This window comes from Taurulus bubalis, assembly GCF_910589615.1.
Source record: "Taurulus bubalis genome assembly, chromosome: 3".
Taxonomy (NCBI): domain Eukaryota; kingdom Metazoa; phylum Chordata; class Actinopteri; order Perciformes; family Cottidae; genus Taurulus; species Taurulus bubalis.
Genome location: NC_136591.1, coordinates 2,533,560 through 2,551,185, shown reverse-complemented (window position 1 = coordinate 2,551,185; position 17,626 = coordinate 2,533,560). Strand labels below are relative to the sequence as shown.

Genomic DNA, 17,626 nt, shown 5'->3' with positions numbered 1-17,626 from the left:
GAGAAGACGAGGGGAGTGCTGACTGTAGCTCTGTGTATTGAGGCAGCCAACACAGCATGATGTCCACGCATTTACACACGCACACCCAGTTCATTTGGGCTATTTATTACTCGGGTGCTCCCGGCTTCACGTGTGTTTACACACTTGCACAGAGGGAAGCAACGCTGGTGCGTGACAAGAGAATGTCAGAAGGATCAGTGGAGCTGCCGTGTTCCTGCCCACAGAGAGAAGCCAGGCTGCTCACCGCCTCCGGGACCCAGTGGTCTTTTGGCTGTAATGAGGACGAATCCTAGACCGCTGTCCTCGCGTAATGGCCCTCGATGACGGCACAAGAAGTGCTGTTCATGTTTTAAGCCTCAATAAATTAAAAAAAGCTTTTCAAATGTGCTTGACGCAACGGTGTCTTAGTGACGGTGAGTACAGGTGCCGGAACCTCAAGGTCCTCAATGAACCATCAGACAAGGAAAAAAAGGAATAAAACATGGCACATCTGTTTTTTTTGTTTTATGTGTGAAAAGCAGTTGAGCTAGAATAATAACAGACCTGCCACACTTGTTTTAAAGAATAAATGCTATTCTTGAACTCTCCGCACCAGATGCTTCCAGTAAGTACAGGTACACTTTAATGATCGCTGAGAGCACAGGAAGGGGAGAGGTCTGCCTACTAATCCTCCTGCAGTGTTTGTGTTAACGACAGCATTGCTTTCTGCAGGCAGCTGGCTAGCTAGCATAGCATTAGCTACCTGAGGAGAATCCACACACTCTTCAGTCACAGCTTGACGTCTCGTAGTCGGGGAGTTTCTCTTCAACAAACACAAACGTAGAGCTCAGATGGATGTGAACTTGGAACAACCTTTTTGTGCACGTTGTCACATCACCATTTCCACATGTTTAGTAGACATGTTTCGCACTAAGTGAACCACTTGTACTGAGTTGCCAGTGCTTGCACATAACAGCCAAAGTATACATTATGACAGAGAAAAGGTGCACATGTAAAGATTGACCAGAGCCGTAAATGTTTACTGGCAGCATTTTGCACATATGCATAACTGTAATTGTGACCAATACCAACGTTGCTGCAGAACCCCTATCTGCAGACCTGTTGATCAGTAACAAGACAGGAAGTACAGCATAAGATGCTAAATGCTAATGCTAAACGTATGTGTAAGGTAGTTTAAACACAGGTCATTTGTTGAAAGAGATGTTCTGCTCAATACAAATCTTGATCAGAATTCTTCATTAACCATATTTAAGGGATCCTCATTGAAATGTTGGTTTGTGTTGAAGTAAATATATATATATATATATATATAGTTTTTTAATTTATTAAGCTCAAATGACAATACTAATGTTGGTTGTTGGGCTCTACTAAAATGTGTTACAGTATATCAGCCAATATGTATTGTAGATTTTTGCTATTTTGTAGTAACATCATTATCTGCCTCAAAAGTCTAATATGGTTCTGACACACATTCGTTTTTTATACATTTTTAGGTCATCGCGATATACAGTAATGTGTATGTAACTGCATTAACACTAACATATGCAAATATATTGAGTTTGGGTCACAGTAATGATGAACATTTTGAATAAAAAGTTAAATGATTATTAAGCCTCAAAAACAGAAGATCTGAAGACTCACACGACAGGAAGGAACCTGTTCATTATCTTACTTTGGATTAACAATTGTGATGAATTAGCATATTTGTCGTTGACATGTCACTGGCGCCTCATGTGTCTTTGTCTGTGTGCGTTCTGTCCTCAGCAGTCTAACCCAGGTGACCTCCGTGGCCTGAGGAAGGGAATGAACCTCTATCACTCAGAGTCCCAGCTGTCCTCACTGCCCCAACGCCAGGACGCCATGCACATGGTCAGTACCCGGAGGCACACACACACACACACACACAAGAAGGGCACACACATGCACAGACTCGCATTGACCAACATAGAGGGTACCATAGTCAAAGCTCAACACCATTGCATTGATTATGCACACACATGCGCACACATACACACGCACGCACACACACACACACATGCACACACACATGCACACGCACACACACACCAGGGCCTCCACATTGAAGTCTAGTCAGCTCTAATTCACTTCACTTCTAATTATTTAATTTGACATCAAAAGGCAACCTCACTATCTCCTACACATCATGACAGGAAGTAAAACACACACAGGAAGAAAGTGAAAGGAGGTAGGGCAGGAGGGGGATGAGACGAAGAAGAGAAACTACAACAGCGAGACAAGAGTGGAAAATAAAAGGGTCAGCCTTCCCCTCAATTCCGCTCCCCGGGGCCTGTTTGAACCCAATCGCACTCAGAGTAATAATCCTCTGCAATCCACCGCCACCCCTGACCCAGCCAGTGTCTGGGAGAGAGGCTGGGTAATTGTTTTCTGACTGCTTAAGGAAGGTCAGAGCCACAAACCAGAGGACTAAATCTTCCCTGTGTAAAATCAATATTGGGTTTTAATCACAGGCGCAGTGTGAGGTCACAGGCTGACTGCGTTCAGAGGCGGCTCACACCTTTAGAGCTCGTGGGTCAAACCCGCCTCCTCATGGAGGTTCATGCTGTTAAATAATGGCCATGAAAACCGTGACCCCACGAGAGGTCTGCCCCCACAGGAGCATGGACTTAAACTGCTATGATATTGACTATGGCTCCTTGCTGACATTAGATCTAATGTCAGTCTGACTGAGACTGGAAATTCAAAGTGTATTTGTTTACGACTACATTTAGTCACTTCATTCAGGACCTGTACTGTATATTGGGTTACTATGTCGTTACTTTCACTTTGAACATATGCATTTTTCTAACTCTGAAACACACATATTGGGTAATATTAAAGGAATAGCTTGATGTTTTTAGATGAGGAAATTGACAAATCACTTGTTTTTGAGTTAAATATGAAGCTACAGTCATCAGCGGGCTAACAGAGCTCAGCACCTAACCTGGCTTTGTCCAAAAATAACAAAATCCATCTACTAGCACCTTTGAATCTCCACTAATTAACATGTTATCTTTTTATTGTGAAAACGACCGATAAAGGTATTATTTGGGCGACATGCGGGACCATTTCAGAGCGTCACTGTGAGGTAGCCCGTCTACCAGCACAGACTTCAGCTAGCTTACACTAGGATGCAGAATAACTTGTTATTGTGATTAAACAATGGCCTTGTTGTCATGACAACTCCCCGAAGACGCACTCATGTTGAGCTGTATGGCGATCAACCGCCTGAAATTCACCGACGTGTGAGAGAAAGCCCGCGTTGGAAGACTATAACGGCAGAACTTCAGTGAACTGGACTCCTCGTTGTTTGCAGCTATCCTCATCTATCAGCTCACCCTGTAGAGTGATCCTTTGTCTCATTGAGGCCGAGTTCCAGGTCAGTGAGTGTGCGTGAGATTGTCTGACGAGAAAGAGGCGGCCAGCCTGCGTGCTTCTCTCAAACACTCAGCAGCCTCTGATTCAGTTTGCTCCAACTGCAAACCATTGATTCTGACAGCGTTTGTTTCCCCCTCATCCACTACGGCCTAAATCAGGCCTGTTTATGCAGGCTGACTATATATCCATATGAACAGTAAACATTGCCCAGAGCTGGCTGTCCAAATCTGTTCCTTTGCTGCACGGCTCCAGCTCAAAATAAACAAAACTACAAAAGTGAACCTGGTGCTGGCAGGAAGTGTTTACACATGCACATTTAAATAATAGCCTTTACCCACAGTAGAGAGCATCAAAAGAGGGTGACAGGGATTTACATATTGCTTTCTTGTAGCTGACTTCAAAGTCCACCGCAGAAGAGCTGTATGGTAAATAAAGCAGTTGCATTTGTTATTGTGACCTTAAAAAGGAAGGAACACACTTTGTGGGAAACATGTTTGTATTGTACACGAGGATATATCCTTTTCTCCACGGTGATGCATTACCAACGTGAGGGGGACAGTAAATACCTACACATCACTCATGAACTAGCCAGTGGTTTTGCATGTTTTGTATAAATAAAATAAAAAAATAACTTCCACCTTCCAGTCCGACATTTATTTCTATTCATTTTAGCATGGTTTAAAAATCCATTACAGTCAGCATTTCATTGGCTTTATTTCAATGTCACGGTAATGTTATTACTGCATAATAATGCTTTTGCGAGTGGGGCCGGTCGTCAATGCTAAGTAGCAGCTTACAGTTGTCAAATAGTGGAATACAAAGTTAAACATTCTTCTGAAATGTCTTCAAGTAGTACAAAATTACAAAGTAGCATACAATCAAAATGCTCACATACTTTAAAAACATTCTTAAGTTTGACTCTTGAGCAAAATGTACTATGCTAATCCAGAAAGTACAAGAGAGCCAAAATTACAATGTTTCTGCTGTCCTGATGTCAATGGGGAGCTCATTCCACCATTGAGGAGCTCATTCCACCATTGAGGAGCTCATTCCACCAACATTCCACCAAGGAGGAGCTCATTCCACCAAGGAGGAGCTCATTCCACCATTGAGGAGCTCATTCCACCAACATTCCACCATTGAGGAGCTCATTCCACCAACATTCCACCAAGGAGGAGCTCATTCCACCAAGGAGGAGCTCATTCCACCATTGAGGAGCTCATTCCACCATTGAGGAGCTCATTCCACCAAGGAGGAGCTCATTCCACCATTGAGGAGCTCATTCCACCATTGAGGAGCTCATTCCACCATTGAGGAGCTCATTCCACCAAGGAGGAGCTCATTCCACCAAGGAGGAGCTCATTCCACCATTGAGGAGCTCATTCCACCATTGAGGAGCTCATTCCACCATTGAGGAGCTCATTCCACCATTGAGGAGCTCATTCCACCATTGAGGAGCTCATTCCACCAACATTCCACCAAGGAGGAGCTCATTCCACCAAGGAGGAGCTCATTCCACCAAGGAGGAGCTCATTCCACCATTGAGGAGCTCATTACACCATTGAGGAGCTCATTACACCATTGAGGAGCTCATTCCACCATTGAGGAGCTCATTCCACCAACATTCCACCAAGGAGGAGCTCATTCCACCAAGGAGGAGCTCATTCCACCAAGGAGGAGCTCATTCCACCATTGAGGCCGTCATTCCACCATTGAGGCCGTCATTCCACCATTGAGGCCGTCATTCCACCATTGAGGAGCTCATTCCACCATTGAGGAGCTCATTCCACCAAGGAGGAGCTCATTCAGCGCAGTAGTGTGAATTGAGTTTAAAGACCAGTTGAGCTGCTGCATTCTGGATGAGCTGCAGAGGTCGATGGCTCTAGCAGGTAGACCTGCCAGGAGGGAGTTACAGTAGTCAAGGCACGAGATGATCAGAGCCTGGACCAGAACCTGTGCAGCCTTCTAAGTGAGAAGGGGGCGTATTCTCCTGATGTGGTGCAGCATGGACCTACAGGATGTTGAGCAGCATGGACCTACAGGAACGTGCAGTTGCGGTAATCTTGGCAGTCAGGGAGAGTTGACTGTCGAGTGTCACACCGAGGCTCCTGGCAGTCGGGGTCAACACTGAGTTGTTGAAGGTAATGGTGAGGTCGTGGGTGGGAGAGCCTTTGCCTGGAAGGAACGGTAGTTCAGAGACTCATGCTGCTACCTGTGAATCCGATTGGGGAAACGAGAGGATCAGTTGGGTGTCGTCAGCATAGCTATGGTAGGACGCCATGTGGTGGACCGAGAGAAGAGGAGGGGACCCAGGACGTACATTGTTTAGGAAAGGTTCTTGAATAACATTTTGCAACTTTAGCTTCTTTTGTCATCATCATAAGAATTGTTTTTAATCATAATAATGATAAGTGAGTTTTTTTAATTGTTGTTGGTGCATTCAAAGGACACAGAGACTTTAGGGCATGCTGTGGAACCTTTTTCTTTTACAAAAACCACCAAATTCTTATTAATCTTCTCTTATTTGTCCATGATTTCCTGAGATCAAAGCTCATGAATGAAATACCTCATGGCAGCTGACTCATCACCATAAAACAAAACTGTACATGGAAACGAAAGGGCAAACCCACCGCTGTGCTTCTGTTTCTCTCACAGTTTAGGCATGTTGGTGGTCTTTCACAGACCTTTGTGAAATATATAAATGTCATAAAAGCATCAAAACAAACCATGACCTGCAGGGCCTATTTTTCTCGTGGTTGACGTGACATGAATGGACTATTGGTCAGTTTCCACAAAACATCCCTCTTGGCTTGGGTGGGATTATTGTATTATCTCTGTGCTGTTGGGTTGTGTGGGCTCATTCTGGCACCTAAATGGGGTCAGCGGGTGTGGAGGAGCTGACAAATGCATCGCCAGTGAGCGGAGAATTTAACCCGGGCTAACAGAGCCACGGAGCTGTGTCTAATGCAGGGCCCCGATGCCAGGTTACAATGAATGGTGCCATTGTGTGTCCCAGAGATCTCCGTCCCTCTAACAGAGAGCCACTGTCTGGAACTAACCGGGGGGTGGGATGAGTCGAGCAACCCCCTGGTCCTCTCCCTGGCTGGCTGCTCCCATCACACCAGGTTAACATCACTGTGCAGGTAGCAGCCTGGCTGGGAGTTGAATAGGTGGTGAAGGAGAAGAGAAACACAAGGGGCAGGAGAGGTGATTTGAGTGGGGATGAAAGGGGTGGCATTTTCAGTGCTGCGGTACAAGAAATCTCTCGTGTTAGATCAGACGCAAACACCCACTGAGAAGGAGAGGGCTCAGTGAGGTGGAGCTCGTCTGACTCCTTGGTTAAACCCTGATGGGTTCAGACGGCCTCTTTGTCGCAGGCCTTGTCTCATATTCTGTTGCTGTGCACTGTCCCTCCCCCAGGGTACTGGCCGTCTCTCAACCAGCGAGTCCTCTCCTGCCACCGGCTACCTGTCCTGCGCCCAGAAGCCTGAGGCCGTGGTGCACGCCATGAAGGTATTCACTTAGTAAACGTGTTGTCTGATCACCATCGCACTCGTTCGGACTAGTTTTGCTTCACCAAAGCTGGCTTTTATACTGTTAACCATGCTGTTGTATATTATATGTTTGTATTAATGTAGCTAGCTAGCCTTCTTAATCCTGCCTCTTGATTGGTCAGCTGTTTCTCTCACCAGGGGAAACAGCTGACAATATGAATATCTGAACAAAAGTGGTTCCAGGTTCAGATGTCTGGAACCAGGCATAACATGCTTTAATGTTTCTTTAAGTGCAAAATTGATACTATAGTGAAATGTTTAATGTTTAGTTGGAAAGCCCTAAATGAACTCTTTGTTCTAAAAGAAACCGATGTGTAGATTTGTTTTAGATTTTGCTCCCTATAACATGACTAAAATATCCCTTGTCATAAGGTGCTGGAGGTCCATGAGAACTTGGACAAGCAGGTTCCTGAGGACTATGAGGACGATCTCAGCGAGAAAGAGAAGGCCATTGTGCGAGAGATGTGCAACGTAAGTGCAACGCTTCTGATGGGCACCGTGTTCCTGTTCTGTCTGTTGGTGCAGTGACTCGTTCTCTTCTCCTGGGTGCAAAGGAGGTCAGGTTTTGAGCTGCTTCCACTAATGAGGGCGCCTCATCTCCACTCATTAGGTTTGACATGACACTTGCAGCAGTGTCCCAGGCACAGCGCTGCCTCTCTGTCTATCGCTCTATCTCCACCCGCCCACCACCTCATTCCGGCTGCAAAGCCAACGCTAAACTGGGGACTCGCAGTTGAGCTGTCAGGGCAAGAATACCATTCTTCATCTCCCTCCATCTTTCTCTGTTGGTACTGAAAAGGCCTGGCCCGGGATAAAAGGTCCGCTGATTAGAGCGAAAACGAGAGCGGGGCTATCTGGGCCCTGCAGAGAGGTATGTGGCAGCCCAGGAATCTGGGGAGCATTACAATAGTACCTCTGTAATAACACTGGGGTCCCTCTCTCAGCACCAGAGAGCAGAGACAGAAGATAGAGATACTGAGATAGTGTGCAGTCTCTGCAGCTCAAAGTCAAACTGAGCATTTGAAGTTTCCCCTCTCTTGAAGAAAGTCTTTTTTCCTGCCCGGCCTCTCTTCCTCTCAGTGCCTCGCTCTTCCTCCTCCCCTCTCACCGTGTCTCTGCTTCTGTTTGCAGGTGGTGTGGAGAAAGCTGGGTGACGCAGCAGGATCAAAGCTGTCCATCAGACAGCACCTCTCTGGGAACCAGTTCAAAGGGCCGCTGTAGCCTGGCAACCAGAGGAGAGAATTTACAGTACCTACACTCACCTGAAAACACCTCCTACGACCTGCGCCTACACAACCCATCATGCTGTGCTCTCCTACTGCCTACAGCACCCAGTATTCCTTCAACAAACACTCTTAATGCGGGCTGAGGAGGCTCCTACATGGACCTGTTAGTCTCTTATTCACATGCAAAACTTTGTGTAACATGTTTTTATCTCTCAGCGGTTGTGAAGCGTTGACAACGGGCAGCTAGTTTCCCTGATTCGCCACTTTCCTTCTTTTGATTTAGAATCTTTCAGCTACACAATGAGCTCTCTGTAGAAGCTATAATCACACACCACCTTTTTTTAGTTCTGTGGAGCATCTGCGCTCCAGTAAGCTAACGATATGACATGGTTTCAAGCACAGGCCCGATGAGGCCGCAGGGGCAAACGTGTCACCCCGTTACTGGTGGATATGAAGGCAACATGAGGCTCTGATAGCACCTCCTATAGAAACCCTAGCTCCCGTCACACGTATCTCCCTAGTGCTCAACGAGTAGAACTAGCATTAGCATTCTAAAGTGATAACTAATGTGAAACCCACTGTGACCTAGCGCCTTTTGCTCATAAGACAAGTCTATGGATAATTAAGTCTAGAGATCACTGTTAACTTGTGTATATTATGTATAAAACCATAGCACTACTTCATTGTTATAGTTGATTTTACGTTTATCTATTTTGTATTCTAGCGTGGCCATGTGATCAATGACTTAGTTTGAAAAGCACACTCAACCAGACCGTGCACAGGGTTTGCTTTTGGTAAAGAAATGAAATAAAAACGTAATCTTTTTGTTCTTTTTCCAGATGATTTGCTATTATTCCTTCTCTCTGTAACCTCTGAAAGTGTTCAAGGCCGTTCTTAATCAAACATCTCCTTGGGCTAATGGAAAGATACTTTTCTTACTTTGTGGAACTGACTAAAACTGTATGCTGTGTGCATGCTCGACAATCATTTTCTCAGGTTGAGGGCTACAGCTTTACCTTTGCCCAACGGTGACTGTGCACGAGTGTGTGTGTGTGTGTGTGTGTGTGTGTGTGGAGACTGAATGGTTCTCTTGCAGCTGTAGCATCTACCTGTGAATCCTCTGTTTCTCTCTTGAACCTGGTTACACTCAGTTGAAGACTGCTGAAGGCATTTGCTGAATCCATACAAAAAGCCTTGTCGCATTACAAAAATGTCAAGGTCAAATATTAAACCCTAAATTCCATTAATATGGCGATCTCAAATGCTCCTAATTCCCTGTTCATCAGTGTGTCCCTCAGTTGATGAAGAAGTTCCTTTTCTAAAGCTCAGTCGTTTTCTGTGGATTCAGCAGGTGTGTTCATGCGGCGCATGTTTCTTAAAGTTTAATCTTTTTTTCTTAGAATATGAGAGCTTGACGAAGTCTTCCCTTATGTGTCCTGAAAACACTGAAACATTAAAAGATAAAAAAACAAGTATTTCGTGATGTCAGAATGAACAAGCGAGTATTTATTGCCAGGTGTCCGGTGGAGATGGGAGAGCCATCAGTCGTGTTTTAGATCTCATTACTCAAACTGTAAAGTTATTTGATAGCTATGTTTAGTGACGGCTCAGGCGCTCCCATCTCTGGTGTTATTTGTTCCAAATTAGAACATTTGAGGCACCAAGCACCTCTGTTCTCTCAACAAAAATCAAAGTGTCCTTTTTTCTAGGAACTGATTTGAAGCAATTTTGAATACTTTATGAATGGCATTTTATTTTAAATATGCCACTTTTTTTCCTGCAAGGTGTTTTAATTTGGAACTCAACGGCCTCCTCCTCTGCCTAGATGCTAACACATCGGTACAGAATCCTACAGTGTAAATCAAAGCTGTAGTAACTGGCAGGGCTGGAGCTTCTTTTCATACAACAGATGCTACTGGGCAGGTGACAAGAACATGAAATAGGCCACTTTTAGAACAAATTGGGAGAAAATAAATAAAGTTGGTTGATACTGTGAAGGTGTCTTTATTTCATGAAGTTAACATGTGTGCATGTTGTGAGTTAGACTGCCCTCTGTTGGTTCAGCACGGGAAGTAAAAGTGCATCTTATGTTCTGAAGTTCTGTAACTCTCAGGAGTCCCAACCAGGGTCCTTTAAAGTGGAAACACAACGGGGTAAAAATAGAGCTGACTGGTGTGATGACGCCCGTCTGTTTACCTGGTGGCAGGAGATCATTATGGCCAACTGGAACAACCTGTTCCTGGTCTAGACTGCTAAGGGACCATCCCAAGGCTCTTATTTGTCCTTTCCTAACTCCTCGATTGACCCAGGGTTAGGAACCAGTCGAGCTTCTGGTGGAACGGCATGATTTAAAATCATTGGCTGGAATCCAACCTGGTGGCACGACAAGAATTAAGAAAAACTATAAGGTTATATGGAGGCATTTCCTTTGCCATCAGTGTGGGTCTGACAGTGAACACATGTCCTGTATCAGTGATGTGTTTCCTTGTCTTCAGGTAAAGGTAAACCTACCAGCAGTGTGTTGTTGTCTCTTCAGGCCACAACATGCATGATCAAGTGTTGTGAGCACCTGAAAACATGCCAAGCACATTTGACAGCGATCGGCAAAACACATAGTAAACTCATGCATTTCCAATAACCAGCGACCTGCAGCTCAGCCCTAGTAGCAACGCATTAATATCAACTCATGGAGCAGTTGGCCAAAGGTAAAAGATTACATGTGTAACCCACTTATCTATATAGGGTTTCAGTTTAGTAAGCCAAAACAAATGTAAAAGAAATAATACACTGAATGTGGTTACATGGAAACATACTGTACACTATACATCATGCACTGCTGTACATAATGTATCCAGATGCATATGAATGATCTGCACCTTTTCGCCAGATTGAAAACACGCCACGTTCAAAGTAGGAAAGCAGGTCTTTATTTCACTACGTGCCACTCGGACACAACCAAAGCTGGACCAGGATACAGAGAAGAGAAGCCCGACTAAGGCACATTTTCATAGAAACTCAAGAAGAAATGCTGAAGGAAAAGAACAGATATGTACAGATCTACCTGTCCAGTGTCGACTATTGGATCTAGTTCACGTCTGCAGCGCCGGCTCACTAAAAATAATAATGGGACAGGAAATGAGTGATAGAAAGAATGCTATGGTAGAGCGTGTCCATAGAATAGAAAGTAATGTGACAGGTTATACAGCGTGAATCATTGGATGTATATTCATCCACATTTGAAGAGACAATCTTTACATTTCATTACTGCATGTACAACCATCTCAAGATTACATTGCGCTGCTTGTCTTAGTGAAACAGAGCGTGGGAAAAGACACCGACATGATGAGGGTGATTGTGTACGGAAAGAAATACGAGTCGACCTTTGTTTTCGCTGGACCTTTTGAAGAGATCAAAGTATATTTCATCACCCCGCATGAATGAGCATGTGTCACAAAACTACATTTTGTATGCCAACATTTGCAGTTTCATTTAAAAAAAACAAAAACAACAATGAGTGGACAGTGTTTGTTACAAGAACACCCAAGCAAGTCTTTCAATGCCAGTTCAGGCTCTCAGAGCAGTCCTGTCCAGACACCGCCGATCCTTTAAGTCTACTTCCTGGTTCGCCTTCATCAAGAACCTCCTGAGCAAAAGTCACGCCGGCAGAGAACCCCCCTCCCTCATCAGCGGGTTCCTGGTCGCCTCCATCCCCATTCGGTTCACGGACCGGTTGCTCTCACCTCATCCACCCGCCGTGATTCATAGGCATGCCAGGCGGAAGGGGCAGGGGCACCTGCGACTGCCCCGGGGGCACGGGGGGCGGGGGGTACCCGGTGGGCGGGAGCCCTATGACCGGAGGCGGGACGTGGCCCGGCGGCATGCGCGGAGGCGGAGGGTAGCTGTTGTAGCCCGGCGGCGGGTACGCCGGCGGCGGGTAGCTGGAGGGAGGCGGCGGGCCTGGAGGCGGGGCCGCGGGCGGCGGATAGACGTGGGGGTGGTACGGCGATATCGGGGGCGCGTAGTTGGGCGGCATCGGGGCGTAGGAGGGGCCTTCCGTCTTCATCAGCGACTGCAGGCTCTGGTAGCCTTCCCCGGACATGTAGGAGCTGGTGGTGGACATGATGTAGTTGGAGGGCGGCGGGGGGGGAGGGCGGTGGGGGAGGGGAGGGGGCTTATGGGGAGGTGGAGCGTGCGGCGGAGGAGGAGCCGCTTCACTTAAAGGTTCTGCCTCCGTGGGCGGGGCCGGAGCCGGGGCTTTACGCTCTAGTGAGGCAGGAGAAAACAACTTGTTACACACACTTCTGAACCCTTTAACCCTTTACGCCCACACCCTAACCCTATCTATTGTTTAAGTTGTGTTTAGAGGTTCTACATTGGCTACATATATTATTGTAGCCCTGATTTTTAGCTTTAATTTGATACCCAACATGTTTTTTTGGAAGGAGAGATTTTCCTGATACAAGGGTTACACCACATTCCCATGAGCAAACATTTAGTGAAATCTGGGTGTAAACATGAAAGTGAGAAAATGTAGTAGAGACAATAGATAGTTTGATTAAAATAATAAACATGTATAAACATACTCAGCGTATGCCTGCTTATATTTTTGAGCGTTTTTCTTTTAAAAGCATGTTAATTATTTCAAACTTGGCATGAACACATGAATATAACACTTTTCCATGACTTTACACCCAGATTTCACAACATATTTGTTCATGGAAATCTGGGTGTAAACAGTAAAAAGTGAGTAAATGTAGTATTTAAACTAACAATGAGAATTCAAAGCATACAGTAAACCTTAAATGACACAATAGTTTGATTAAAAGAATAAACATTTATATAGATGCCTGTATGTATGCCTGCTTATATTTTGAGTCTTTCTTTTAAAAGCATATTAATTATTTCAAACTCAGCGTAAATGAACGACATGAACACATGAATATAACACATTTACATGAATATTACTAAACTTTAGGGATTTTATTTTTTTCAAGGACTTTTCCAGGCCTGCTGGAAATAACCATTTTAAAACTCCATGACTGTTCCAGGTTTTCCATGAGCGTAAGAACCCTGCTGTTGAAACATTGGCATCATCTTTCCTCTCTCCATTCCCAGACTGTGAGCACAGAGGAGGCCTCATTATCAGGATCACGCACTAATCAGATTGGTCTGGGGGCGGTTAGGAATCTGCGTGTGTCGGGGAGCATAACGGACAAGTTGCTGCTTATGTAAGCAGACTGAGACTTTGGATTACTTCCCGAGCTGCAGTCCAAAGCAGGGGGTCCTGGCTGTACTTATTTGATGGCACACGCAAACAGAGGATGCCAGCACATACCTATCCCCCAACCCAGCGCTAAACCACTCACACAGCAGACTGAAGGAAGACGCTAGGAGGTAAACACTCACCTGGGGGAGGCTGCGATGTGGGCAGAGGCGGCATGGGGCTCTCCAGTCTGGGGATCTTTAACCCAACTTGTTCTGTGAACGAAGCAGACAGTGAATACGCTACAAGTGCTTAAAGTCAGTGAGTCAATGCATTAGGGAACTTTGCTGTCGGCTTGAATGTTCATGAAATCCTCAACTCATCAGCCCTGTAGGGCTTCTACAGGTGTTCTACAGCTCACATGACCTCGATATGAATACCAGCCCCTATTGTCCTTGATCTCTAAAGAATCAGCAACTCCTCGCTTTTATATGTATTTTCTGCATAAATATGATCAAAAGTCAAGAGCCTGATCAAAAAATGAGTCCTCGGTCGCTCCCCGAGTTTTTTGAAATTGTATTTGTGGTGCCTTCCCATCATGCCCCAGAGTCATACTGACCAAAAGCATCCAAAATATGCAACAATAATCACAATAAACACAAGCAATGACATGTTTTCAAGCCTTTCCAGTCCAAAAATCATGTTTTTCGGTTCAGAAATAAAGAAATGAACAATTTGTACCTAAATCTTGAACTATGTGTACTTAAAATGACGTCTCCTTCCGCCTGTGTCATCTGACGCGCTTTCAGACGCGTTTGAGGAACAATGAGACCGCAGGACTTCGGATAACGGAGTAAAATCGAGAAAAACAGCCGTTGCTTTCTGGCAGCTCAATACTTTACACACAGTAAAGTCCTGGAAGATTCACACAGTCTCTATGGTTACAGACGTGGTACTTTGTTAGGGGTACTAAATTAGCTCATTAGTGAAACGTTATAGTCGCTCAGTCATTTTGAGGAGCTTTTCGGAATTATACAAATATAACGATCTTTTTTTTTTTTAAATGTAGTCCAACGTTTCTCTTCTCACAAGGGTTTACAGTAAAAGAAAATCACTTCCTCATTATCGAAAAATCTGTAAAAAAAAAAAAAAAAGAAGCTCCGGGCGGAAGAATTTAAGCCTCAAGAAACACATGGAACCTACAGTATATACATCTGTCATCCGAAACAGAAGTCGTGCTCATTAGCAAACGTGTCCGGGAGGCGTTTCAGATTTTGGCCTGCAAGAGTGTTGAAGTCTTACCTGGAGCCTTTGGTTCCTCTTTGGGGGATGGCTGGGAGAAGGAGAAGGAGAAGGAGGAGAAGAAGAACATGAATGCTAATACTCAGTTCACGTTGAGCATTGGCGTGTGAATTAAGTGGCCTTGGTTTTCTGGCAAAGACGACGCTATCCAGGCGTAGACTCACGTGTGAGCGCTTGAGCTGGCGCGCGGGGCTGCCGCCCTGAGGGGAAGTCTTCTTTGGCGGTGGGGGAGGAGGGTTGGGGGCTGGCGGTAGACCCTGTGGGATTGGAGGAATGGGCACCTGAGGAGACGCCCTTTCCTTCTCCTGGATCTGCTGAGGGATGGGCTTGTTTCCCTGAGAGTACAGATCCAGGATCTGGTGGCAGATGTCTGGAAGAAAAATAAACGTCTCGGTTGAGACGAGCGCTGTGAAGAAAGGAAACGAAGGCGGGTAGCGGTACGGCTTTCTGACCAGTACCTTCAAGCAGCTCCACTGGGACGTCCTGTACGAACTGCTCCCACCAGCGGCGTGACGACTGCTTGGCGGTCCACTCCTGAATGTCAAATTTACAGAGGCGGCCGGCCAGGTACATGACGGCGACCGCAATGATCTCTGGTTCCCACTGCAGGGACAGCATGGTGCACAGGCTGCCAGGGACACACAGGCAACACGGTTACAGGCCGCTCCCCTCCAACGAGATCATCTCTCATTGACAGAGTTTCAGAAAGAAAGTGCATCACGATGAGTTCACGCGCCAACTGCTCACCTGTCGTTGACAAAGGTCCATGCCATTTGGAGCACCTTGCACACTTTATTCTTCTCACCTTTAACGAGAAGAAAATGATTCAGCAGCGTTCTACAGTCATTGAGCAACACATTGACACCCCCTGTGTGGGCTCACCTTTGAGCTGCTTGACGTAGCGCAGCAGGAACATGTAAGGGTGCTCCACCTGCAGGTCGAACTTGATGGTCTGGAGCAAGATCCTCTCCAACACCATCACCTCTTCCTGTTGAAGGGAACACAGAACATCCACTTCAGCCCAAGCAGGGCGGCGGAAGGTCGGGTCCCTGGGTAATGACTCCATTACCCAGGGACCCGACCCCCTGGAGCCTTGACGTCACATTACAATGCTTACCTTTAATAAAAAGGTGCAACGCTGCATCCTGTATGAATGTAATAAGTTGTTTTTGTTCTTGGGGTTCTGGCATTCAGATAATGAGATCAAGCTCAGAGACCGTAGGGGTGGGGGAAGAAATGTATGCAGCATAGGCCAAGCATTGATCTTTTATTACATAAATTATAAACCTTTTGGTCCTAGAATTGAATCAATTGCTTTTTCCGCCCACTAGATGGTGCTGTGTTCAACATTTATGTCAGTTAGTCCCATTTTGCTGCAATAAAAATGATTGACGTGAGAAGAACAGATTGAAAACTTTATCTTTTGCGGACGAAAAAAAGCGTAATAAATCGCAATATATCGCAATATCGTGATAATATCGTATCGTGGCAGTGAGAGACGCTTGTTTTATGGCACCCGGCATAACGCCTCTCAGCGACCCGACAGAGAAGGAAAGAGAGGGGAAACTAAATAGAAAAAGTTGGGGACACTTCATTTTTAAGGCAGCAAGGGAACGAAACAAGCGCACCAAAGATGGTGCAGGAGCCGAGTGAGGAATGGACTGCACACGACAATAATCACAGCTTGTAATAATATTCATAAAGAACTGGTGTGATTATTTTGATCGGTGGAGCCTTAAGGACTAAAGGGAGTCTAATTGAGACGTGTTTATTCACCAAAAGGAGCAGCCACACCCAGGGATTTAAAATGTGTAATGAGTTAAGAATGACTGACACAGGGAGGTATACCTCGTCTGTGAAGTGTAAGAGTCAGAACAAAAGAAACTGCACCTTCGGATCATCTCCAAACTGGGCAAACTGCACGTCGTTCAGCAGGCTGCGGGCGGTTTTGATGATGTCTTTGCACTTCTTTGGGGTTTCCTCCACTTTCCCCGCCAGGAACAGACAGCAAGCGCCCGTCACCTGTCGGGACAAGCGTCTCCACGTTAACCCCACGCGTTTAGTCCACTTCAAGGGAGAGGACACAATGGGTAGACGTCGACTTACATATCTGGGAAACTGCTTGAAGGAGTGAAACATGTAGAAGCGGTGGAAATATATGATGCCAGTTGCCAGTGTGTCGTAGTGTCTGATGACAGTCAAGGAAATCACGGAAACTCTGCAGCAGCTTTGTGAAACCAAGCTTTTCAAATTGACTGAAAAAAAAGCCACACATTAACACAACACAGTATTTTCATTGTCTCATTTCTCATCAAGGATACAGGCCCAGTCTGGTCCCCACATCAAAGATGAAGCGGGCTCCTTCTCTGCGATACCGGGCCTCTGTGCCGGGGTCCAGGCCTTCGGACTGAGAGGGGGTGTGGGCCAAGTCCTTCTTGTCCCAGTACCAGCATGGCTTGATGTGGTCCAGGATCACTTGGCCCGAAAAGTTCTCCTTGAATTCCTTCATCGACTGAGGAGAAGCAACGGTGGATGGACCCGCTGCACCGGACTGCCGAGAAACAGAGACAAGAGTGTTGGTGCTGAGGAGCAGAGGACCCTGAACGCAGCATGCTGCCAGACACAAAGCTACCAGCTGCATCAGAACCACCATCTGGATCTACCATAACAGAGGTGCTGCTCAGTGTGGACCCCTGTGACACCTGAGAGCTGATATCTGAGACTGTACAATCTTTAAATAACTGGAGGAAGTAGCTCACAGATCATGGATCCACACTTCAAGCTAACGTTGTTAGTGTGGCACTAGAATAAGCACGTGACACAATAAAAAACATTACTACGGATTTCAAAACCAACGAGGAAGAATTGCAACCAAATTAGCATGACCGTTACTGTTAACTCCTCGCTAGCATTCAAGAGTGTTAGCCGTGCTAGCAAGAAAGGGA

The 17,626-nt window shown here is 45.8% G+C and overlaps 2 protein-coding genes across 2 annotated transcripts in view; one reads left to right on the top strand and one right to left on the bottom strand.

Annotated features, from left to right (window-relative positions):
- ccdc85cb (coiled-coil domain containing 85C, b) overlaps nucleotides 1-8,183 on the top strand; it is a gene marked incomplete at its 5' end in the record, with an annotated part of 36,906 nt that extends 28,723 nt beyond the window's left edge. The window contains 4 exons of the mRNA XM_079216068.1: nucleotides 1,765-1,869; nucleotides 6,817-6,909; nucleotides 7,323-7,421; nucleotides 8,082-8,183. Of these exons, the coding sequence (XP_079072194.1) occupies nucleotides 1,765-1,869; nucleotides 6,817-6,909; nucleotides 7,323-7,421; nucleotides 8,082-8,171 (387 nt within the window). The 3' untranslated portion in view covers nucleotides 8,172-8,183. The remainder of the gene's footprint in view (nucleotides 1-1,764; nucleotides 1,870-6,816; nucleotides 6,910-7,322; nucleotides 7,422-8,081) is intronic.
- Nucleotides 8,184-11,100: 2,917 nt separating this feature from the next.
- On the bottom strand, nucleotides 11,101-17,229 carry ccnk (cyclin K). Its single transcript, XM_079215983.1, has 10 exons — nucleotides 17,003-17,229; nucleotides 16,788-16,869; nucleotides 16,572-16,703; nucleotides 15,564-15,669; nucleotides 15,429-15,486; nucleotides 15,140-15,309; nucleotides 14,846-15,051; nucleotides 14,682-14,712; nucleotides 13,583-13,654; nucleotides 11,101-12,439 (listed from the first exon to the last, which is right to left on the bottom strand). Exons 1-10 carry the CDS (start codon nucleotides 17,188-17,190, stop codon nucleotides 11,913-11,915), a joined length of 1,572 nt encoding a protein of 523 aa, XP_079072109.1. The 5' UTR covers nucleotides 17,191-17,229; the 3' UTR covers nucleotides 11,101-11,912.
- Between the last annotated feature and the right edge of the window lie 397 nt (nucleotides 17,230-17,626).

What these genes read in the sequence shown, in the direction of transcription:
- ccnk (XM_079215983.1), bottom strand. Translation starts at nt 17,190, where the DNA reads ATGAAGGAATTCAAGGAGAACTTTTCGGGCCAAGTGATCCTGGACCAC. An exon ending in TCAAGCAGTTTCCCAGATAT is followed by an intron (nt 16,704 to 16,787) that starts GTAAGTCGACGT and finishes TTGTCCCGACAG; the next exon opens with GTGACGGGCGCTTGCTGTCT. An exon ending in CTACGTCAAGCAGCTCAAAG is followed by an intron (nt 15,487 to 15,563) that starts GTGAGCCCACAC and finishes TTCTCGTTAAAG; the next exon opens with GTGAGAAGAATAAAGTGTGC.